The 21,603-nt window shown below is 34.1% G+C and overlaps 1 protein-coding gene and 1 pseudogene across 13 annotated transcripts in view; one reads left to right on the top strand and one right to left on the bottom strand.

The window, feature by feature from the left end:
- The window catches only part of Mpp6 (membrane palmitoylated protein 6), a 93,071-nt gene that overhangs the window by 30,831 nt on the left and 40,637 nt on the right, over positions 1 to 21,603 (bottom strand). For all 13 annotated transcript variants that reach the window (XR_004514736.1, XM_033757301.1, XM_033757307.1 and 10 more), the window contains 3 exons: positions 12,855 to 13,007; positions 8,932 to 9,084; positions 7,929 to 8,156 (listed from right to left, as the gene is read on the bottom strand). Coding sequence is in view for 12 of the 13 variants with exons in the window: in XM_033757301.1 (XP_033613192.1) it covers positions 7,929 to 8,156; positions 8,932 to 9,084; positions 12,855 to 13,007 (534 nt within the window). In the remaining variant the exon portion in view is untranslated. The remainder of the gene's footprint in view (positions 1 to 7,928; positions 8,157 to 8,931; positions 9,085 to 12,854; positions 13,008 to 21,603) is intronic.
- Positions 7,649 to 7,766, top strand: LOC117284207 (annotated as a pseudogene).

Below are 21,603 nucleotides of genomic sequence, written 5' to 3'. Positions count from 1 at the left end.
TGTAAATTCTTCACAAAGAAGGTAATAGAAGGGGAGTGAGATTGTGGTTTTTATTTACTTGCATATGAATAAAGATGATACACTAATACCTTAATTTTTTATTGGGGCAATGAGGACTAGTTTGGGGGTGGAAAAGGATCAGAGGGAGATAAATGAATACATATTTTTAAAATTTCTGAACCATGGGAATGGTTCAAAAATTATTCAAAAATTCATTTATTCAAAAATTATTTTTTAATAGAACAAAGATCATCTAAATGGAAACATCTTAAAAAACTGCAAATCATGAAACAATGTTTCTCAAGACATTGAAAGCCAGGCAAAGATGACAAAGATCTCTAAAAGATGGAAACAAGATAAAAAGCACAACTGCTCCAACTCTCCAACTAACTGGGCAGAGTTCCGAGGTTGCAACTCAGGAAGGGAGAATCTTGTTGGGAGTCTGACAGTCTCTCCTAGTTGAGAAGATAGCTGAGAGATCAGGGAGATCAAAGTGGTAATAACAGAACATGAAAAAGAGTATGGACAAGAAATGCTGCACAGGAGAGGGCTGGAGAACCACCATGACTCCTGATCTTCAGCTAAGCACAATCAGTGCATGTGCATCAACAAGCTACTCAGTGGCTCTTTCCTCACTGGTGCAAATAATCACTTGAAATCATTCCAGGGAACAATATTAGGTCATCACCTAGAGTCCAGAATAGTTTTTGTTTTTGTCAGGCTGAGTGGAAAAAAAATCTCTTAATTCATGACACTGGGTAGAGTACTTAGAAGAGTACACCTTAGACTTCCCCTCCTAGTTGTACTTCTCAAAACAAAAGAAGCAAGAGATCAAAGGATCAGACTGCTTCCAAGTACCTTAACTGCACTGTAGGGAAAAGCTTAAGGTTATTTCTAATTTAAAAAAACCCAATATCCAGCAAGTTAAAATGTATGATGCCTGGCAACCAAAAATGAGCAGGCATTCAAAGAACAAGGAAACCATAACCTAGGATGAGAGAAAGAAGTCAATTAAGAGTGGCCTAGAAATGACAAATATAGAATCAGTAGACAAGGCCAATACAATAGTCAACAAGTACAATAATTATCTTAACATTACCTAGTATATTAATATCTCAAGAGTTTAAAGGAGTGTAGTGAACACATGATACATTTACCACAATAAGGTGTTGGTATCATTCAAAGCTCTAAAAGGTTTGCCATCACTGAACTAGGGTATGAATGGGGCATAGACACAAGTGAGATATAAATAAGACTCAATTTGAAATCAGAGCTGAAACCCAAAATGTTTGAGACAAAAACAAAACAAAACCAACCACCCCCCCAAAAAACCCAGATATTGTTAGCATAAGATTGTAGATTAGTAAACCTGAAGACGTGATAGATGGCGATCAAAGTGGCCACAGTTGCTAAGAAGTTCTCCATGATAATAGCTCAGGTGATGAGGAGAATGTTCTTTTTCTGAAGTTTTTCAATGTATGAATTTGGTCTACTTGGTTAAACATACACACACTTTGAAATCAACGAGGTGAGGAGAAAATATGTTTTGTTAAAAAAAGAAACCTTGAGGGGCAATTTATGCTCCTATTTGGTAAATATTGATGTGGGAGCCACAAACTTCGTTTAAACTGGTGAAGAAAAAAAAAATTAAAAAGAATCTATTAGCCTAGGCTACTCAAAGTGATTAGTCATAACTCTTAAATTTATACCACACTTGAATCATTCATCCAAAGACTGCACTTAGTTTTAATAATAATGAACTTCCCACCTAAATGAATGCCAGAAATCTGTGTGATCCTCCTCACCTTATTTCATTTAATTCCATCATCATGGATTCCCTGAGTTAACCTTCATCCTGAAACTTGTATTTACAAACTCCTTGCATTTCCTTTTATAGACAGACTTAATTGCAACTACATGAACTCTTTAAAAATATGAACTTAAGTTTAAAAAGTATGTTACACACATGCAATCTTTGGGGATTTACCTAACATGCTTCCAGCTGTATATAAGAATCACTCTAGAAAATGACTGTTGTGATTGATACACCTGAAAATTCAACTCTAAGAGCTACCACTAACCTTCTTTTCCCCAATGTAGTTTTACCGATTTTCACTGCCAGCAGCAATGTAGATGATAAAGTGTAGACTTGCATGTATAATTTTTTCAAGTAATATGTAAATAAAGGCATCCTACATTGTGACTTTTAGTATAGTTTCATATACTTACTTTCCAAAGGTCTGGTTGTAGGTATGGGGGGGGGCAGTGTGCTGCTACCAGAAAGTGTTTTTTTCCTTTTCCTTTTTATTAGTACATGTTTAATAATGATTATATTCATTCTAGAGAACTGATACATGTATCTAACACATTTCAATTCTTTTTCTCTTTCCCTCCACCCTATTTTGCCAGCATCAGATTTATAAAACCATATAGTTAATTATCATATGCACAGACTAAAAACCAGACTATTAGGCCAACATGTGAGACAACTGTATTAAGTCAAGGTACACCTTTAGATACACTGGATATATTGTTGTTGCTGGATTTTTTTTTTTTTTTTTTTTTGAGACAGAATCTTGCTATTTCAGGCTGACCTTGAACTCACTATGAGGCCCAGGCTGGCCTTGAACTCATGGCAATCCTCCTGCCACAGCCCCAAGTGATGGGATTACAGGCGTGCACCACTATGCCCAGCTGTCTGTGTTGGATTACAATAACTTTTTTCCTATTTCTTCCCCTATTATCTGTGTTCTATTTCATCATAAGCACACACAAAAATGTTTTTCAGATAAGAGGAAACTATGTAATATTTAAGCTTGTATGTCTGAATAACTTCATTTAACTTTATGGTTTTGGGTATAGAGTAAAACAGGAACATAATTTCAAATATCCCTATAAACAATCAATCTCCCTATATTCCTTGAATAATTTCTCCTTTTCTACTGAAAGGCATAACTTTGTCAGATACCAAAGTGATATATATGTGTAGGTCTCTTTCTGAGCTCTCTATTCCATTGATCATGCTACATCTATTTCAATGCCAGTACCACAGTTTCTTAAATCCTACACATCAATAATAAGCCCCTCTTCCTGAGTTTGTGCCTCAAAAGTGTCTTGGTAATTCATCCTATCAAAGGACACAAAAAATTCTGTTGCAGTTTTGATTGATTTCATTGAATCTTTATAATTCTGGTTTTAGAGGGCTTAAATTCTTTTGTTAGATTTATTCCTAGTCATAAATATGACATTCTCTGGCTCCAGTGTAAATGTCTTAGTTATGTTTCTAGATGGCTGCTATGACACAAAACTGCAAATGAATGCTGTATATTAATCTTATTTTCAATTACTTTCCTGAACTATTATTTCTATATCTGTAGTTTGGGGGGTTTTTATGCCAAAAATCGTATTTTTTATAAATAAATTTTATATCTTTTTTCCAAGTCTTTTATTTCTATAATTTATTTTTGTCATACTGTGCTTATACAACTTTTAAGAAAATACTGACTATAAGTGCTGCTACTGAACCTCTTTCTCTGGTTTTGTTTTTGTTTTAAACAAGCAAAGACTTTATATTTGTTTTAAACTGTATTTTTCTTTGGCTTTTCTGGCTTAATTAACATCAAATAAAAAAACTGAGTAGAAACAATAATTACAAAGAGGCAGTGTCCTAGAGATTTAAAATTTTAAATATTGCAGATCTGTACTTCATCACATCCTAACCAAAAGTTTAAATGCAGTGAAAATTTATAAAACTTTTTAAAGAAGTTGAATCAATTCATTTTGTTTCATTGTTAGAAGCCTCATCAAAATTCTGAATGAGATCACCATTCACCCCGTAGAAAGTGGTGCTTTTCCATCCAGCTTCTGCCAATGTCCTGAAGCCTGTCAGTACCAAGCTGGTTTAAAATCCTCGGTGACTTGTCAGGTGCTTTGTCTCAGTGTGGCTGGGAATGGTCTGTTTGTTGCCAGAGATGTCTGAATACTGGGATTATTAAAGTGCATCAATTCCATGTTCTGCAAACATTATTACATCTTTAATATCAGTGATACTGCTCGTTCCATTTTTTAAAATTTATTTTATAGCCCATATTGTACATAATGTTTACATTCCTTATGGGGAGTTGGTACAAGTACATAACACATCTTAATTCCTTTCTTTCATCTCCTTCCCTTCCATTCCTAATTTTGTAAAGGAGAATTGGAAATTTTTATTATGTTGTAACAGAGACTGTTGCTTATATCATCTAAGAGTAGTTCTTTTTTACCAATGCACAACTGTGTCTGACATTTGGCAAATTTTTCTTAGTTTATGATGGATTCTTTTATTCTGTTGGAAATGGGGATTCATGGGAAGCTAGAGTTGGCATTAAAAAAGTCTCAGGCAAACTAGCTGAGGGTATAGTTTCTGTATTTAAAGGGAAAGCTTCTAACATTCAAATATTGAGGAAAAACATTTTTTTTTTTTTTGGTAGATAAAATAGGTTCCCTCCTGTTCCTAATTTAGTAATCTTAAAAGAAAACATGAATAGGTACTGAATTTTATCAAGTTGTCTATTGAGGTTATTCTCTTTTAACATAGTAATATTTAGTTACATATATGGACTTTCTACTATGAAACTATGCTAGCACACCTACAATAAGTTCAATTTCAATCTGTTTTATACACAATTAAATTGGACTTGCTAGTATTTTGTTGAGAGTTCTTATGTGCACTGTATTTGTATTTGAATGAAATTAACCTGTAATTTCTTCCATAAAGTTTTTGGTGCTCCTACTGATCTTAAAGAGTAAAAGGGAATTCCTATCAGTTTGGCTTTAATGAACAAGTTGAAGAATTTCAGAACTGGCTACTTCTAACTTACCCTCATTCTTAAATTTAAAAATATAGATTTTTATGTCTCATAAAAGATTTTGACCCTTTAGTCAATACCTCAAATGGTTTGAACAAGATGACCTATTGACATGCTTTCAAAAATACCCCCCTATCAGAGAGAACTCCTGGCTTCCATCTGTTCTCACAGCAATCTAGAGGCAAAATTGTGACAGGCTCCAGGGTACAAGAATCTCCACCTTTTGCGGGGGGTGGGTATGAACCCTATAATCCAATGCTTTTACATCTTGACCAAGCACTAAACATACAATATGGCCATTAACTTTTGCTGTTTAGGACGAGACAGCAAAACTAGCACTAATTTATTTTTTTTGATCATTTCATAGGTAGAAGATCTGTTTTTACTGTAGATCTTAGCACCTCAGCATAGGATTATTTTGCTGTTGCTTTTTTAGAGATCTTAAAGGAATCACTTTACAGATTCCAAACTGGCCTATATAAATTGCCACCCTCATTCCTCTAATGCTTTGGGGCCAGCCATTATTAAGTAAAACAGGAGTTAAACACAAGCACTATGATACTATGGTATTCAGTTGGTGACTGAGACAGCTACTAAGTGACTCATGGGCAAGTAGCGTATAGAGGGTGAAGTGGGTACGCTGGACAAAGGGATGATCCTGTGCGGAATTGAGCAGGATGGCACAAAATCACACTACTGAGAATAGTGGATTATTGTGGGAGCCCGGCCGTGGCTCTCTAGGAGTTTGACATTTAAAAGGAAACTTCTTCACCTCTACACTCAAGGCATTGATACAATCTGTAACATTCTAGGACTCTGCTTGTTAAACTTGTTGCTGCAAGGGAAGAAACTCAAAGAGACAGCCATAGATCTGATGTTATCAGTAAGAGTCAGGAAATTCGGTCTTTGAAAAACAATGATTTGGTGTTGTGTGCCCTTAAAAGCTTCCTGTTGCTGTGAACCTATAAAAGGAGCTGTTTCTGTGAAATAAATCAGACTTCTCTTCGTCTCCGCTCAGGCTTGAGTGTTCTTTCCTTTCTCAATCCTCACTCCCCGACTCAGGCATGTTCGTGTTGTGACGGCTGGACCGCCACAGATTATTATAATTTATGAGTTACTGTTTTGGGGAAGTTTCCACTTAATATTTTCAGATTTTGTTTGACCATGAATAACAAACTGCAGAAAGCAAAACTGTGATGAAGGGGGGATTCCTGTACTGTATGATGGAACTTCTAGTGAAAGAACTGAAGATAAATGCTCTTCCTCCCCCACAGTACTTCTGAGCGGGATGTACATGGTTACTTGGTTGCTCAGGACAATCTTGGCATATGCTTACAGTTTCAACAAAATAAGAGCTGTTTATTATATGACTTTTTTCCCCCATGTCAAACCTTTGCCCATGCTCCAAAGGCTAAATGAAAATCAGAATTTGAGAAGGTTTGGGATGGGAAATGTTTATGCTTAAGCCTAGGTTAAATATCCATGTATTCTATGGTATGTGGAATTCACCAGATACAAAATCTACATCAGAATCTAATTTGTTTTGGTTATAAACTTATTACAGCTATGGTGAACTGTAAGAATTCTGGAGTGCGAATTACAGAAGAAAAAATAATTTCTATTATAACATATAGTGAAAATAATAAACCTTTGATTTACTCTTCCAACTATGATCCAAGATAGGTCTCCTACTGTCACTAATAGAAATGTGCCAAATGAGAAATAAAAGCACCCCTGGAGGTAATAGTGGTACATAATGCCTAGTTCTAATGCCATTTTTTCCCTGATTTTTTTCCTTGAAACTAAGTCCTCCACTTTCTTTTTTGTTACTTTTTTTTTGTTTTGGTACTGGGGATTGAAACTGGGACCTTGAGCTTGAGAGGCAGGCAGGAGAGCCACTGAGCTAATCTCGGCCCAGTCCTCCACTTTCATTTCAACCAGAATGTTGCAAACCTATTTATTTTCAGAAGTCCAATTTATATACTAAAATTCATGAATAGGTAGTTTATCCTATCTTCCCAAGAAGAGTTTAAAATAAGCATTCAATGAGTATTATTTCAAAGAATTGTATGGGAAATATAAAAGCTAGGCTTTTAAGCCCGATTTTTTTCTTCCAGAAATATTTTAATAAAAATTGGCCATTTGAAGAAACACCCACTGCATGCCATTAATAAAAGAATCATAACAAAATAGGAAATTTACCATATGTAAACCCTCCTATTAACAATATGAAAATAAAATATACTGGCAGTACCTAAAACATGAAAACTTACCATTTTTTTCTTACATCAAACAATAAATTACTGGAATTAACCTGAATATAAGAAGTATCGATCCAAAAAAATTGATGGATATTTCTTATTTCTATGCTACCCAAGCTTGTAAACCCTTTTCTTTTCTTCCAATACTATGATGATTTCCAATTCTATTTTTTGCAATTCCTTTTTCTTTATAATTCTGTCATATCACTGCTACCCTGTCACCACCATCATAGCAATAACAGCTACTTGCTGTTCATGATAGATGATAGTATCTATTAAAAATTCCCTTGTTCAACAATATATTTTATCTAAAATACAAATCAAATGTGTCCAAATTAAGTGTCCAAGATTTTCTTCAGTGTGTACCCATCCTTCTTTCATTCTTCAATTATCCTATCACATGAATACTAAACTGGAGGAGATCGAAGCCATATTCTCTCAAAGACCCTAAATACAGTGCCTGGCAGATAATAAATGTCAAAATGTTTAAGAGATTAATTATTAAAAGGCTTCACGGTTTTCTGCTACCTAGCTATAATCACTTCTCAGCCTTTTGGCTAAGACCAAGTGTAGTATTTGTTACCTAGCTATAGGCTACATTTCACAAAGAAATGCCCTTATTTTTTCCTTAATGATATAATAAATGTCAATTACTTTAAAAAATTTAAAAATCCATGATAAAGCAAATCAGTTCAGAACAATTAAATCAGACATTTGAATTTCTCTTTAGCAAAACAGTAGCAACTTCTGGTTATATCCAACAGAGTGATTAGAGAAAAAGCAGTATTTTTAACTTTCCCAAAATTTTATTACTAACCTGTTGAGGAGTAATGGTATCTCTATAACTTGGTAAGATTTTTAGGGTGACACTTCCACTAATATTTTTCAGTAATTCTTGTAATTCCTTTGGATTGTTTCCAACCTCATGGCCATTGACTTCTTTAATGATATCACCAACGTGAAGTAGACCTTGTCGGTCTATCATTCCTCCATGAAGGATTCGGGCGATTACCAGATCATTATTTTCAACCCTAAATGTTACACCCTACAGGAAACAATATAATTATTACCTATTTTATTAAGAAGAAACATATAAGTATTTATGAATATATATTAAAATATTCTAAAACTAGGTAAGGGGATTGTTCTTACTTTTCCCATGTTTTTTTCCTATCTTAATATTTCAATTACATTAAATTATGTGCAACTGTGACAACATATACCACTCCATCAAAATTGGCTTTCATACTAAGGTTAACCCTAAAAATGAAAAATTCTAGTATCTGGTCCATACCCCACAGGATAAAAGGAAGCTCAAGAAACCAAGTACAGGTATTTGTTAATTTTGATGGACATTTTTCTAGCTTTTACTTTTCTTAGGATCCACAAATATGTAACTTTAGCACAAGACAGCAACCATCACTACTTCTAGGGCCCTACCACAACTTCAGTTTTCATATAATTTTCTTCTATGTTTTGATATCACTATTAGCAAGCAATGTGAAAATTTGAATTTGAAATTTAGTTTTTCAAAAGACTAGAAGAAATGGAATAATTATCTTTTTTGTTTTCGCTATCCATTGGTATACTTCTAGCTTCTAATTCAGTTTCAATTTTCATTTTGATTGTGTTTCATAGAATAAATTAAGTCAATAGAACATCAGTGTGTATTTAAATATGGTCAAAAGACTGATAAACCACACATGAATGCAGTGTTCACTCTAACACAGTACGAAAAAGAAAAATCATCAGACTAGTGACTAAACCACGAGTGATGTTACATTTTAGATATAAGAAGAAGCACTGATTTATCTACTTACCAATGGCTCCCCAGCTCTTTTGTGAATACCAAGAATACGAATGGCATCTACTGGTAATAACTGATTATTGATAGAAGAATTATTCATTTCTGGGCTTGATGGAGGTGAGTCATAACACTTTGATGCCACAATATCATGGGCTTCCAAGAGTGACTAGAAGTCAAAACACCATGTGGTTATTAGTTACTGATGGAATAAGTTACTAAAAATAATTTGTTAGTTCATTATCTCAGCAGAGAGCTAAAAATTTCCAACTCACATATGATTAAATTCCCAAACATGAATCAAATCATAGAATACTTTTAAAAACCACGAAAATACAGGTTTTACTTATTATCATCAAGTAATATTCTTCTTTTAGATCTGAAGAGATAGAATTCAGTTACATTTTTTTTTAATGTGGCAAGCTCACCAGAAACCCAACTTGGGTTTCCATGTCTGGAGCAGAGAAGACATTGAATTCCACTACTATTAATGTCATACATCATTCAATATTTATCATTAATTTCATTTATGAGGTAGGAAAATTTGACAGGAGCCAAATTTTTACCCTTCTATTGCTAAATTAGTAATGATACCCTTTTGACATGCATAAAATATCGCTTAAGATGCCCGATAGAAAATAAATATTAGCATCTTATATCAATGATAGAAAATTTTATTATCACCAATAAAAATTTTAGTATATGTAAGACATTACTGATAGGAAAAAAATGAATCAGTAATAATCCTGAATATAGGGGCCGGGGATTTGGCTCAGTGGTTCCGCCACCTGCCTCACAAGCGCAAGGACCAGTGTTTGATCCGCGGTATCAAAAAATAAAATAAAATAAAAAAAGTCAAGAGTCAAGCGGCAAACCTGCAATTGAAGCTCCAAAGGTAACCACCTTCAAAAATTTTAAAAGAAAAAAAAATCCTGGATATAATACATTTTTAAACTTCTATATTTACTATGTATGTCCTATCATCACAGATGATTTTATCTAGCTTTCTAGGGATTTCTTAGCTTTTACTGTGTTAATAAAAAATTTTTATTCCTTGTTCTAAAGGAATAAGTTGCACTATAATTATACATACTCAGCATAAAGCTATGTATAAAGAAATTTGAGTGAATACAATATAAGCTAAAAAAAAAACCCTAGAAAATCAAAATATATGAAGAGGGGAAAATAAACAGAATGTTCAAAACAAGAAGTACCGGAATCCTGGCTTAAATGGCAATTCTTAGTAAATCTATGAAAACACTTAAAAGAAACTGGAGAAAAAATTCACAAATATAAAAAGACACTCATAAATCCCTATTTAAGGAGTCTTCAAAGTTATTCAAAGCTGGAAATTATTCAAAGCTCCAACCAGAGCTGCTTGGTTTTTTTAGCTAATACTTTTGTCTCAGGAAGTACTTTTTATTCCTTCTGAACCACTACATAAGTGTTATTAACTTCCAATTTTACTACTCTGGTTCAGAACTCTCATGAGCTTCAGATTCATATACTAAAACTGCCCACAACTAGCTAAAACCATGACAGTTTGAAAACCAAGGGCAATTGTAGAGAATGAAACAATGAACTAATGAAAATTTCTCAAATCTATATTTCTACTTAAAACACAGAAGAGCCGAAAAATTCATTTATTACAATTTTCCTTTTTTTGGTACTCTGGATTGAATCCAGGGCCTTCTCTCACTTGCTGTATCTCCAGACCCTTTTATGTTTTATTTTGAAACAAGATCTTGCCAAGACAATAAGTTGTCAAGCCTGGGAATAAATTTGGCAGTCCTCCTACTTCAGTTTCTTAGAGTGCAAAGATTAATGGTGTACACCACTACACTTAGTATTTAAACAACTTTTTACTTTTAAAATTGGTAAAGAGAAGCATTTCCCTGCTTTTTCAGTAGGAAATTCTTTACAAAATAACAGGCTAGCTAATCAGAAGCTCTACATTTAAGAGGAACATTAACTAATAAATGTAGTATGAGAAAATTGGGAAAACGTCATTTTGTAACCTCTAATGAAAAATACTGACTTAGGTAAGGATTATTAATTTGTATTCATCAAAAGGTAAATGATTCATAAGTAATAGCATTTAAATAATGTCAGAATAACAACAACTAGATTATTTCTTAGTAAAGATTATTGCCTAGAAAAGTTCAAAGAAAAGCCTAGACTGTCATCACCCTTAATCAAGGGACTATCTCTACATAAACAGTGGTAGAGCAACCAGGTAGTATAAACTTTCTGAAGTAGTCTAACGTATGCTGCATCACATCATTTAAGATGCATTCTAGGGCTGGGGATTTAGCTCAGTGGTTTGGCGCCTGCCTTGCAAGCACAAGGACCCGAGTTCGATCCCCGGTACCAAAAAAAGAAGAGGAAGAAGAAAAAAAAGATGCATTCTAGTCCCAAATAATGAACTTGAATCATCAACCTTTTAGCTAGAACTTCTGTTTACAGGAAACAGGAGAGATAACACAGCACAACCAGACAAATCCACAAAATAGGACTGGACAATGGGCTGGTATCTTCCATAGGCCAACATCATAATAAAGGGGGAGGGTAGTCTTTCCAGGGCAGTCAAACGGCACACACAGACCTGGGACGGAAAATCATTAACAATAACTCAGTACCTCTAAGGTTTCCACTTTTCTGCTGGATAAAATCTGAATAATGTAGTATACCTTATAAAGATTCAATCAACTGACTCTCAAAGAAAAAGTGTTTCTGACATGTAAACACGTTTTTGTACACAAGACACTAACTTATGTAGGAAACACCATTAATCTTTACATTTTGCACTAACATTTTTTGGAGACACATACTTGCATGAGAAAAAGCAGAGGGGTATTACCGTTTGATTTTCATTGCTAACATTTGTAGTGGAAAAGAAGTGACGCTTTAGAATAGTATGCTTCTATCCCAGCAACATTCATTCCCATTAAAATGCAAGTTTTCCATAAAATCAGTTGTATTTCTGAGATTTCTATTCTCTTCAATTAATTTATTTCCTTAACACTCCCCAGTATCATATTATCTTAATTGTTACAGGTTAAAAAGAAAATTTTCTATCCTTCCTCTGAAATGGATTTCTCTTTATGAAATTAACTCAATGCCTAAACTGTACTAATTTCAATCCAGTATCCATGAAACATAGCATGTTATGTAAGTTTCCATCCTTACACAGCTCTTCTGTCCCACAGTCTTTGCAGCACCCCAAATGAGAAGCACTGCTAAAGAATATTCTTTATGGGGCCCAAGGAAGACTGGGAGCAGAGTGGTAGTGAAGAAAGAAATCTATTTTTGTAGTGAGAAAATGTTGCTATTGTGTGCTCTGACAGTGCATCAAGGTTGTTGTTTTAATTTCACAAAGGAAAATCCATGGTGATGTATTTCTGTAATATATGCATATATACAGTAGGTATAGTTAGGTACAACTGCTTATATATCTTGAGCTTATCAGGACATGAAAATACCTGAGTTGGAAGTTACATACTTATAAGCCAGTGGTGACAAACCTATGGCATGCATGTTATTTTGTTTTTCTTTTTTTCTGTTTATTTTTTTGAAACAGTTTCTTGCTATATATATAGCTCAGGCTGGCCTTGAACTCACATACTCCAGGCAGGCCTTGAACTCATGGCCATCCTCCTGCTTCACTAGTGCTGGGACTATAGGCATACAACACCATCCCGGCTGTTTTGTTTTTAAGACAAAAGATGATAATGTGTAAGTTGCTTTTTCTAAACTAAAACTTCAGTTTACAGGTTTAACTGCAGTGTTGACACTCGATCTCTAAAAGGTTCACCATGACTGTTATAAACTATAGTCAAGTAATTTTCAAAAGAAAAATCACCTTCAACTTGACTGTAACTACTAAATGAGAATACTGTGAAACAGGGAACTTGGGCAGAAGAGCAACAGGAAAGTTACCTGGAAGTGAGGTTCTTTGAGTATACCAACAAGTTCTGCTGCATTTTCATCCACATTTATTAGAGGAGTGATATCTTCAAGAATTTCATTGACTAATTCCAAGTTATTGTCACTGACAGCTTCTAATTTTGAATCTTCAAGCCTCTCATGAGCCTGAAAGGACAACAGTGTATTAAAGTAGTTGTAATTATTTATTTTAGTTCAGCCAGTTTATTCATTTATTTCTTCTTCATAATCTTAAAAGATATTACTTGGAGGTATGAGTCACTTAAACTAGATATTTCAGCTCAAGAAAATATATGAAGTTTATAGCAAATATATCATGCAATGTAATAAACTTCGGCTTCTATTTCCATCCTACAAGTCATAAAAAGTTCATTTATAACTATCCCTGAAAAAAACTGAACAGCCCAAATGCTGTTTCTACAATTCTATTTCTACCAAAAGGATTTCCTAAAGACCTTCTAGTTGAAGCTTGAACTCTAGATGCTAATGTTTATATTTAAATGATTAAACATAACAAAAGGAAAGAGTAGTAATATAATTATATAGTAACATAAATTACATGTTAGCATTTACAAAAATGATAAAAACATTTTGGAAATTCCAGAATCCAAAATCTACTACTGTTAAATTTTGGAGATCACAGAATGTAACACAGTGGTAGGGTGCTTGCCTAGCATCCACAAGACTCTGGCTTTGATCCCTATCACTGCCAAAAAGTAAAAAAAAATCAATACAAAAGTCATGTTAGAGCAGGCACTACTTGATCTCTACTCTGACAGATCTCATGGTTTAATTAAAGGAATGAACCTTCCTGAAATATCACAGTCTTTTCCACAGAAAATATACCATGTCACAGTAAGTAAGTAAACTCAATTATCTTCTCTCTCATACATGAATAAAGCAGTTTTAAATTCAAACTGAAAATGGACATTAAAGATTCCATTTTTAAGTAATATTTGCTTTCTGATAAATGCTGAAGACAGAAAAAGGACAACTATTAAGATTTCATAAATTTAGTCAAGTGGTAAGAGTATTAACTAAATTTTAACAGATTTCTGTAATAATTTACATATTATATTTACCACCAAACAGAGCAGATCCTTTAGAATCCAAGTACAACATTCTAACTTTTAACAAGACTATCTTTTGTATGAATGTATTTTTATCAAGGTGATTCACAAGAGTAAAAAAATATATATATATATGTATATTTTTATTATTTTATTATTTATTTATATTAATAAATATATTTCATTATTTTATTATATATTGTATATATGTATATATACATATACACACACATATATATATTTTTAAATACAGGGTCTTATTCTGTCGCTCAGGCTGGACTCAAGCTCACAATTGGGACTCAGCCTCCTGCGTAAGTGAGATTACAGGCATTCAAAATACTCAATACTCTTATGGTAATACATGAAGAAAATTTTCTAAAAACATAAGAAAGAACCTTAATATTTATTGAGGGCTTTCTTTTTCTGGTGCCAATGTACCTGCTGCATACTCTCTGTGTATGTGCATGTATGTATGTATGTATATTCAGAAAGGAAGATATGTTTATCATCTTTACAGATGAAGGCACTGATATAAAAAGGTAAAGGGATTGCTTGAGTTCATGCTGCTGATTAATGGCAGAGACAGGACAGTTAATATCAAGACAAGCTCTTATCTACTAAAACATATCTGATTATCACTACACAGAGCATCACCCTAAAATCATCTTGCAGTTAATAATTTAATCCAATATATAATGATTATTCTTATTTAGAAGTGTGAGATATACTTTCACTGACTGATAGTTAATAATTTAATTCAATATATAATGATTATTCTTATTTAGAAGTGTGAGATATACTTTCACTGACTGATAGCTTGTTATTTAGTACAACTCTTCCAGAGAAGGTCTGTGAAATTATTTTTGCTATTTCACATTCTACCCACAGTTATTTGATATTCTTATAGTTCAGAAAATCTTTTCTGATGTTCACTCCTTTGGCTCCAAGAAAGAGCTATACAGAATATGTTTTTTTAGGAAACAGATTATGCAGACTATGACTGGCTTATTACTTTCAGACACCTTGTCAACATATTTTCTTTATTATCCTGTTATATAATCAGCATATAGTAACTCTACTCTGACACTGGAAAACTTGGTTCATTTCAGGGATAAATGGGACAGAAATGGCTGGCAACTTGATCACTGTATTTTTCTCCTCATCTACCTAATACAAATTGGATGAAGATAAATGGGAATGTGAAAAAGACAATGGTAAGAGAAAAAGGAGTCAAATGGGAGAGCAAATCTATGTTAGAATATAATCCAAGCATACCTGAAATTTTTTCATGTCAACCTCAGTGACTGGTTTCATGGAAAGAAAGACTCTCAGTAGACGATACACAAATTCTCAGGGAAAAAAGTTTTTTGGTGTGAAATCATAACTATAACAATATTAACATGGAAAACTAATTTCTGAAATATATTTGTGTTAAGATCAATTTTACTTTTTCCAAGAAAGTAAACATTACTAATACGTTGTGAAAAAACTTGTGCCCTCATTCATTTAAAGTCAGAATTTGTTTACTGGCTTTCAAGGGGAAAAGTACCAAACTGAATTTAACTAATCAAACCAAGAAAGCAAAGGAAACAGCTGGGCATGATGACACATGCCTGTATTCCCAGCACTCTGGGAGGCTGAGGCAGGAGGACCTCAAGTTTGAGCCCAGCTCAGGAAACTTTGCAAGACTTTGTCTCAAAAATAAAATAAGAAATAAAAGGGCTGTGAATGTAGCTTGGTCAGAAGGGCCTGGGGGTTGAATCCCCAGGGCTACCAAGAACAAAAACAGTAACAAAGGAAACACAAAAAACTAATGGTGGGGCAGATAGGACACACAGTATTTGAATAAATGGGTCTTGTTTCATTTAAGAAAAAGAATTACTAGAAAGATAGCATAACTCAAAAATATTTTACTTGGGGTTGGGGATTAGCTCAATGGCACCATGCCTCCCTTGCAAGCTCAAGATCCTGTGTTCAATCCCTGGTACAGGGGGGAAAAATGTTTGACTTATAAATGGCTAGGAAGAACATGCTATGACTGACACTGCAGAATTATTGAGCCTGATAAAAATATGACCTAGACTTCTGTGTGTCCAGTTTTGAGAATCGTATTCACCGCTGCACCTTAGAAAAATGAACTGCAATGAAAAAGTTTGAAAACCTTTTCCTATTTCACTCAAACACAATCCAAGCATGCTTGCAAACAAGTAAGTTTTTAAACAAAAGTTTTGGGCTATATCTAAAGTGACAAATATATTTTCTAATAGTAATGGTAGTATTAAGTGTAACCATGTATTTACCCATTAAAAACAAGGATGGTATATTTTGTTTCAATCTTCTTAGAACAGAACTATGTAATCACTGCTCACTAAGTATTCTTGAAAAAGCTAAGTAAATGGGAAACAAGTTTAGTTGTGGTCAAGAGTCACTGTTTTCTTTTTTCTAGAGAACTAAAATATACTACACATCAGACAAGTCCACAAAAATTCAAAAATAAATAAGAATTTGAGAAGAAATGATACAGAATGGAGAACTCAATTTCTACATTGCTTCTAGTATACGATTTTCCAAAAAAAATAAGCTTAGGGAAAAAATACTGACAAAGTATAACTAAATTACAATGGACTCTCTAATGGGTAAAGAATTTTTTTTAACAAATGATCTAGTTATCCATCTGGCAAATTCTTAAATATTGAGGTTCTCAGAAAGCATCTAAATAACACTGCTGAGCTACACTTAGAGGTATCTGTAGAATAGGAATCACACAGACACAAAAAAAAGAAATACCTATAGAAGGTTGACTAAAACCTGGGGTATGACCATACAATGGAATTTTGTATTAACTTTACCAAGAGTAAAGATGCTCTAGCTACTAGTATAGAAATTTACTCCAAAAAACAAGATCTAGAACAGACAGTATAAACTCATAACTTATTAAGTGAGGAGTAGATACTTTTCCCATCAGTTCAATATTTATTCTATAGTTTTCAGCCAGGGCAATTAGGCAAGGATCAAAGAGGCACCTGTATTGAAAAGTGGTAAAGATATTTTTAGTCAAGGATGATATGATCTTATGTTTAGAAAATCCTAAGGACTTTCCATTGATAGCATGTAGAAATGTAATTTTTGTAAATCTTATACCCTGCAACCTTGATGAGCTTGTTTATTGGTTCTAGTAGTATCTGAATGGATTCCTTAGGATTTTGTTTTATAAATTATGCTACAATGTGAAATGGTACAAAGTAAAGTTTGAAAATAAAATTAAGATAATTCCATTTGCAAAAGCATCAAAAAGAATAAAAAATTCTGGAGTAAATTTAACAAAAAAATCCAAAATTTATACTCTGTAATCTCAGCTGCTCAGGAAGCAGAAGGAGGACGCTCCCACATTTAAGTCCAGCCTGGGCAAATGAATGAGATCCTGTCCCCAAATAAATGTTTTTGTTTTTTTTTCCAAATTATAAAAAGGTAGGGAGGGATTGTAGACCAACACTACAGCACTTGCCTACCATGCAGGAGGCCTTGGGTTCAATCCCCACTATCACAAGCAAAAAAGTTAGAATTGATATGATAAGGAAAAAGGGGGAAAAAAAAAAAAGCCAAGCATGATGGCACATACCTATAATCCCAGCTTACTCTGGGAGGCTGAGGCAAGAGAATCACTAAAATTAAAAAGGGCTTGGGCTGTATATCTCAGTATGAAGGCCAGGTTGGGGCAGGGGAAAGGTAAAAAGAAGGAAATCATACAAAATGCTCAGTTAAAACTGAAAAGGTAAAAAAATGGAAATCAAAGAAAGATCAAGGACAACAAATAGAAAACAGAAGCGACATGGTAGATATTTATAAAATAATATCAATAAACACTTTAAAAAGCAATGTTCTAAACACACTAATTAGGAGTAATGTCAGAATGGATATGAAAACAAGATCCAAGGGACTGAGGATGTAGCTCAGTGACACAGCACTGCACAGCACCTGCCTGGCAAGCATGAGGTCCTGGGTTGGATCCCTGGTACCAAAAAAAAGAAAACAAGATCCAAGTATATGTTGTCTGCAAGATACCCATTTAAAACATAAAGGTATAGGTAGATTAAAGGTAAAGTATGGAGAAAGACAGTGTTAATATCAATCAACAGAAAACTCAAGGATTTATATTCATTACAGTTATTTCTTCAAAAAAAAGAGAAAATTACCAGCAACAAAGATAGGCCTTTTTTTTTTTTTTTTAAATGAGAAGAGGGTTGGTTCTCCAAGAAGACACAAGAATCTGTAATGGATAGGTGCTCCAAAACTAAACATCAAAATGTACGAAGTAAAATCTGACAGACTGCAAAGAGAGCTAGATTAATCCATTATTGTAATTGGAGGTTTTAATGACTTCTATCAGCAACTGACAGATCTGTCAGGTAGAAAATCAGTAAGGATAGAATCAAACTGGACAATGCTATTAATCAATTGGTTAGATCATTAACCAGTATCTACAGAGTACTTCACCGAACAATAGAATATGTATTTCTCTCAAACTTACATAGAACATTTATCAAGACAAAATAGTACGAGCTTTAATGAACCTTAGCAAATTTATAATAAAAATCATATAAAATATGCTCTTAGACTATAGCAAGACTAAACCAGAAAACAGCTGGAAAATTCCAAAACACTTGGAAATTCAACAACACACTTCTAAATAACACATCAATCAAAGAAGATTTAAGAGACATTATAAGGTTATGTTGAAGTAAAAATGGAAACACAATTTATTAAATTTAGTGGAATGCAGCAAAAGTAGTGTTTCCAGGGAAATTAATAGTAGTAAACACAAATATTAGAAAAGAAGAAAGATCTAAAAGCCAACAATCTAAATTTTCAGTTTAGGTAACTCAAGAAAGAAGGGTAAATTAAATCCAGAGTAGACAAAAAGTAGTAAGATTTAGAGCAGAAATCAACAAAACTGAAAATAAATTAATAGAGAAGAATCAGGGAAAAAACTTGTTTCTTTAAAAATATCAATAAAATTGAGCCTGGGCCCCAATCCACCGGTGGGAGGGAGAGCCACGCCTTCTCCAGCCCCAGGAGCCATTGCTCCAGTGCTAGGAAGGTAACCGCGTGGGCCCCCCTGAACCTCCATAACTCTTACCACCACCACCACTCCCCCGCACTCCACACACTCTCAGACCTCCTGATTGTGCCAGTCTTTGGACCCACTCTGCAGAGGCAGAAGTGGTCATCAAGGGTATTTTTCTGAGTTCCCAACTTTGAACATCTTTAAAGAAAGGGCATGGGAAACCTGTAGTAGAATGGTGTGGAGTTCAACCATTCAGAAGGTTGGGAAACTCAATCTGGGCCTTGCAGCCCGAGGTCAGTCTGCGTCATGGGGTTCAGCCATCAGCTAACTGAGATCAGGGGTCTTGCGTCCTTGCTCTGTCTGAGCCATTAAATGGTAAATATACTATATTGAAATTTTGTTCACTGCAGACATGTTCTGGACTGCTTCTTGATTTCAATTTAATTCAAATGATTTAAGGGTGATAGACTAGTGACTGCCACAGGTGGTAAGTTTCCAAGTTGTGCTTGATCTTAATGTGTTGCTTATTATATCAGTTGGGGTAAGGCATTGCGGTTGATTTCATGAGCTGTTTTCTCTGATGTTATGAAGATGAGAATGTCTGTGGGTCGTTACAGACTCAGAAGCTAGGGTGCAACTATATCAGGAAGATTTGGGTGATAACCCAGAGATTAAACCAAGGACAGTCTGACAACAAAAATAAAAATGAGAAAACACTTAAGCAAGACACAAAGACAGACTTCTAGTTCATCAATGGCAAATAGTAGGACAAATGAGGATGAAAAGGCCGATAGTGAACCACCAGGACACCCTGAACTCAAAGCACAGGAAGTAACAAAACAGAACAATCAGGCTCTAGAAAAATTCAAAACAGAAATAATTTCCCAGATAACCAGAGATGCTGAGCAAAATGGAAGTCGTGATTCAAGACTCTAGAGCAGAAACTGACAAAAAAATAGATGAGCTCAGGACCACGATAGAAGCCATGAAGGCTCAGCATAAGAAAGAAATGGAAACAATAAATGCCCAACATAGGAAAGAAATGGAATCCATAAACAGATTCAAACAGATATCCAGGAGATTAAAGACTCCATTGAAAGTGTACACAACAGAATAAAAGAATGCGAAGATAGACTCTCAGATATAGAAGATAAGACTGCAGTCAGTGACTATGAAAAGAGAGGTCTCTTAAAAACAGTAAGGGATCATGAGAAATTGACCCAACAACTCCTAGATGATGCAAAGAAGAATAACATAAGACTGATAGGAATACATGAAGTAGCAGGAGAAAATACAAATGACTTAAAAAAGCTGTTCGCAGAATTAATAACAGAAAACTTCCCAAATAGAGGGGAAGAATTTGACATTCAGATAACTGAGGCATACAGGACCCCAACTAGCCACAATAAAAAAAAGAAAATCTACACCTAGACATATAATAATCAAGATTCCAGAAACCCAACAGAAGAACAAAATACTACTACCAGCAGTAAGAGAAAAGAAACAAATCACATGCAAAGGAAAGCCCATCAGAATCACAGCAGACTTTTCAACACAAACCCTTAGGGCAAGGAGAGCCTGGAATGAGATATTTCAAGTACTAAAAGAGAACAACCTCCAACCTAGACTGATGTATCCTGCAAAACTCTCTTTCAAAATGGATGGGGAAATAAGACACTTCCACGACAAAAAACACCTGAGAAACTACATGAATACCAAACCAGCACTACAAGGAATTCTAAACAAGATCCTAGAAAAAGACAATGAAGACAACAACACCATGAGGCCCAACAGAGCAAATCAAATAGGCAAGGCAAGAAACTAAAAGGAGAAGGTGAAAAAGTAAAAAGAGTCAACAAAAGGCCAATAACATGTCAATAATAAGTCAGTACATATCAGTTATAACCATCAATGTCAATGGCCTCAACTCACCAATCAAGAGAAATAGACTGGCAAAATGGAATAAGAAGCAAAATCCAACAATATGTTGTATACAAGAAACACACCTAGTGCAAAAAGAAGCCCATAGACTGAAAGTGAAAGGATAGAAAACAATTCTCCATGTGACAGGAGCCCAGAAAAAAACAGGGGTAGGAATCTTATTTTCAGACAAAGCAAATTTCAAACCAAAACTGATTCTAGTATTATTGATGTAGGACGGTACTGTATCATACCTCTGTGAATGTAAAATATCTTGTACCTGCTTTATGATACATAGTAGTGACTGTGCTTTATCAGAGCTATAGTTAATGATATTAATCTAGAATGTTCTCTTTCTAGATGATGATTAAGATGCTTAAAAAAAATATGGTGCCAGGTACCACAACAGCAACAGAACATGGCTGTTTTCTGGATATTATTCTTTTCTTTGTTTTTTTTTTCTTTTTTTTTCTTTAATGGAATGTGCTGAATGTCTATAATTGTGTTCAGATGACTGCAAAACCTGGAAAAGCTGTTGCTGGTATTGATGCATAACATACTTCTATTATTAGTCTTTTTACATAAATATATATATATATGTGTATATATATATACATATATAATTATATATATACATATATAATTATATATGTGTGTATATATATATACACACACACACACACATACA

Source organism: Fukomys damarensis, unplaced genomic scaffold (assembly GCF_012274545.1).
Source record: "Fukomys damarensis isolate Sample0158 unplaced genomic scaffold, DMR_v1.0_HiC HiC_scaffold_4, whole genome shotgun sequence".
NCBI lineage: Eukaryota > Metazoa > Chordata > Mammalia > Rodentia > Bathyergidae > Fukomys > Fukomys damarensis.
The sequence above is the reverse complement of the archived record's forward strand: the minus strand, read 5'-3'. Positions and strand labels throughout refer to the sequence as shown.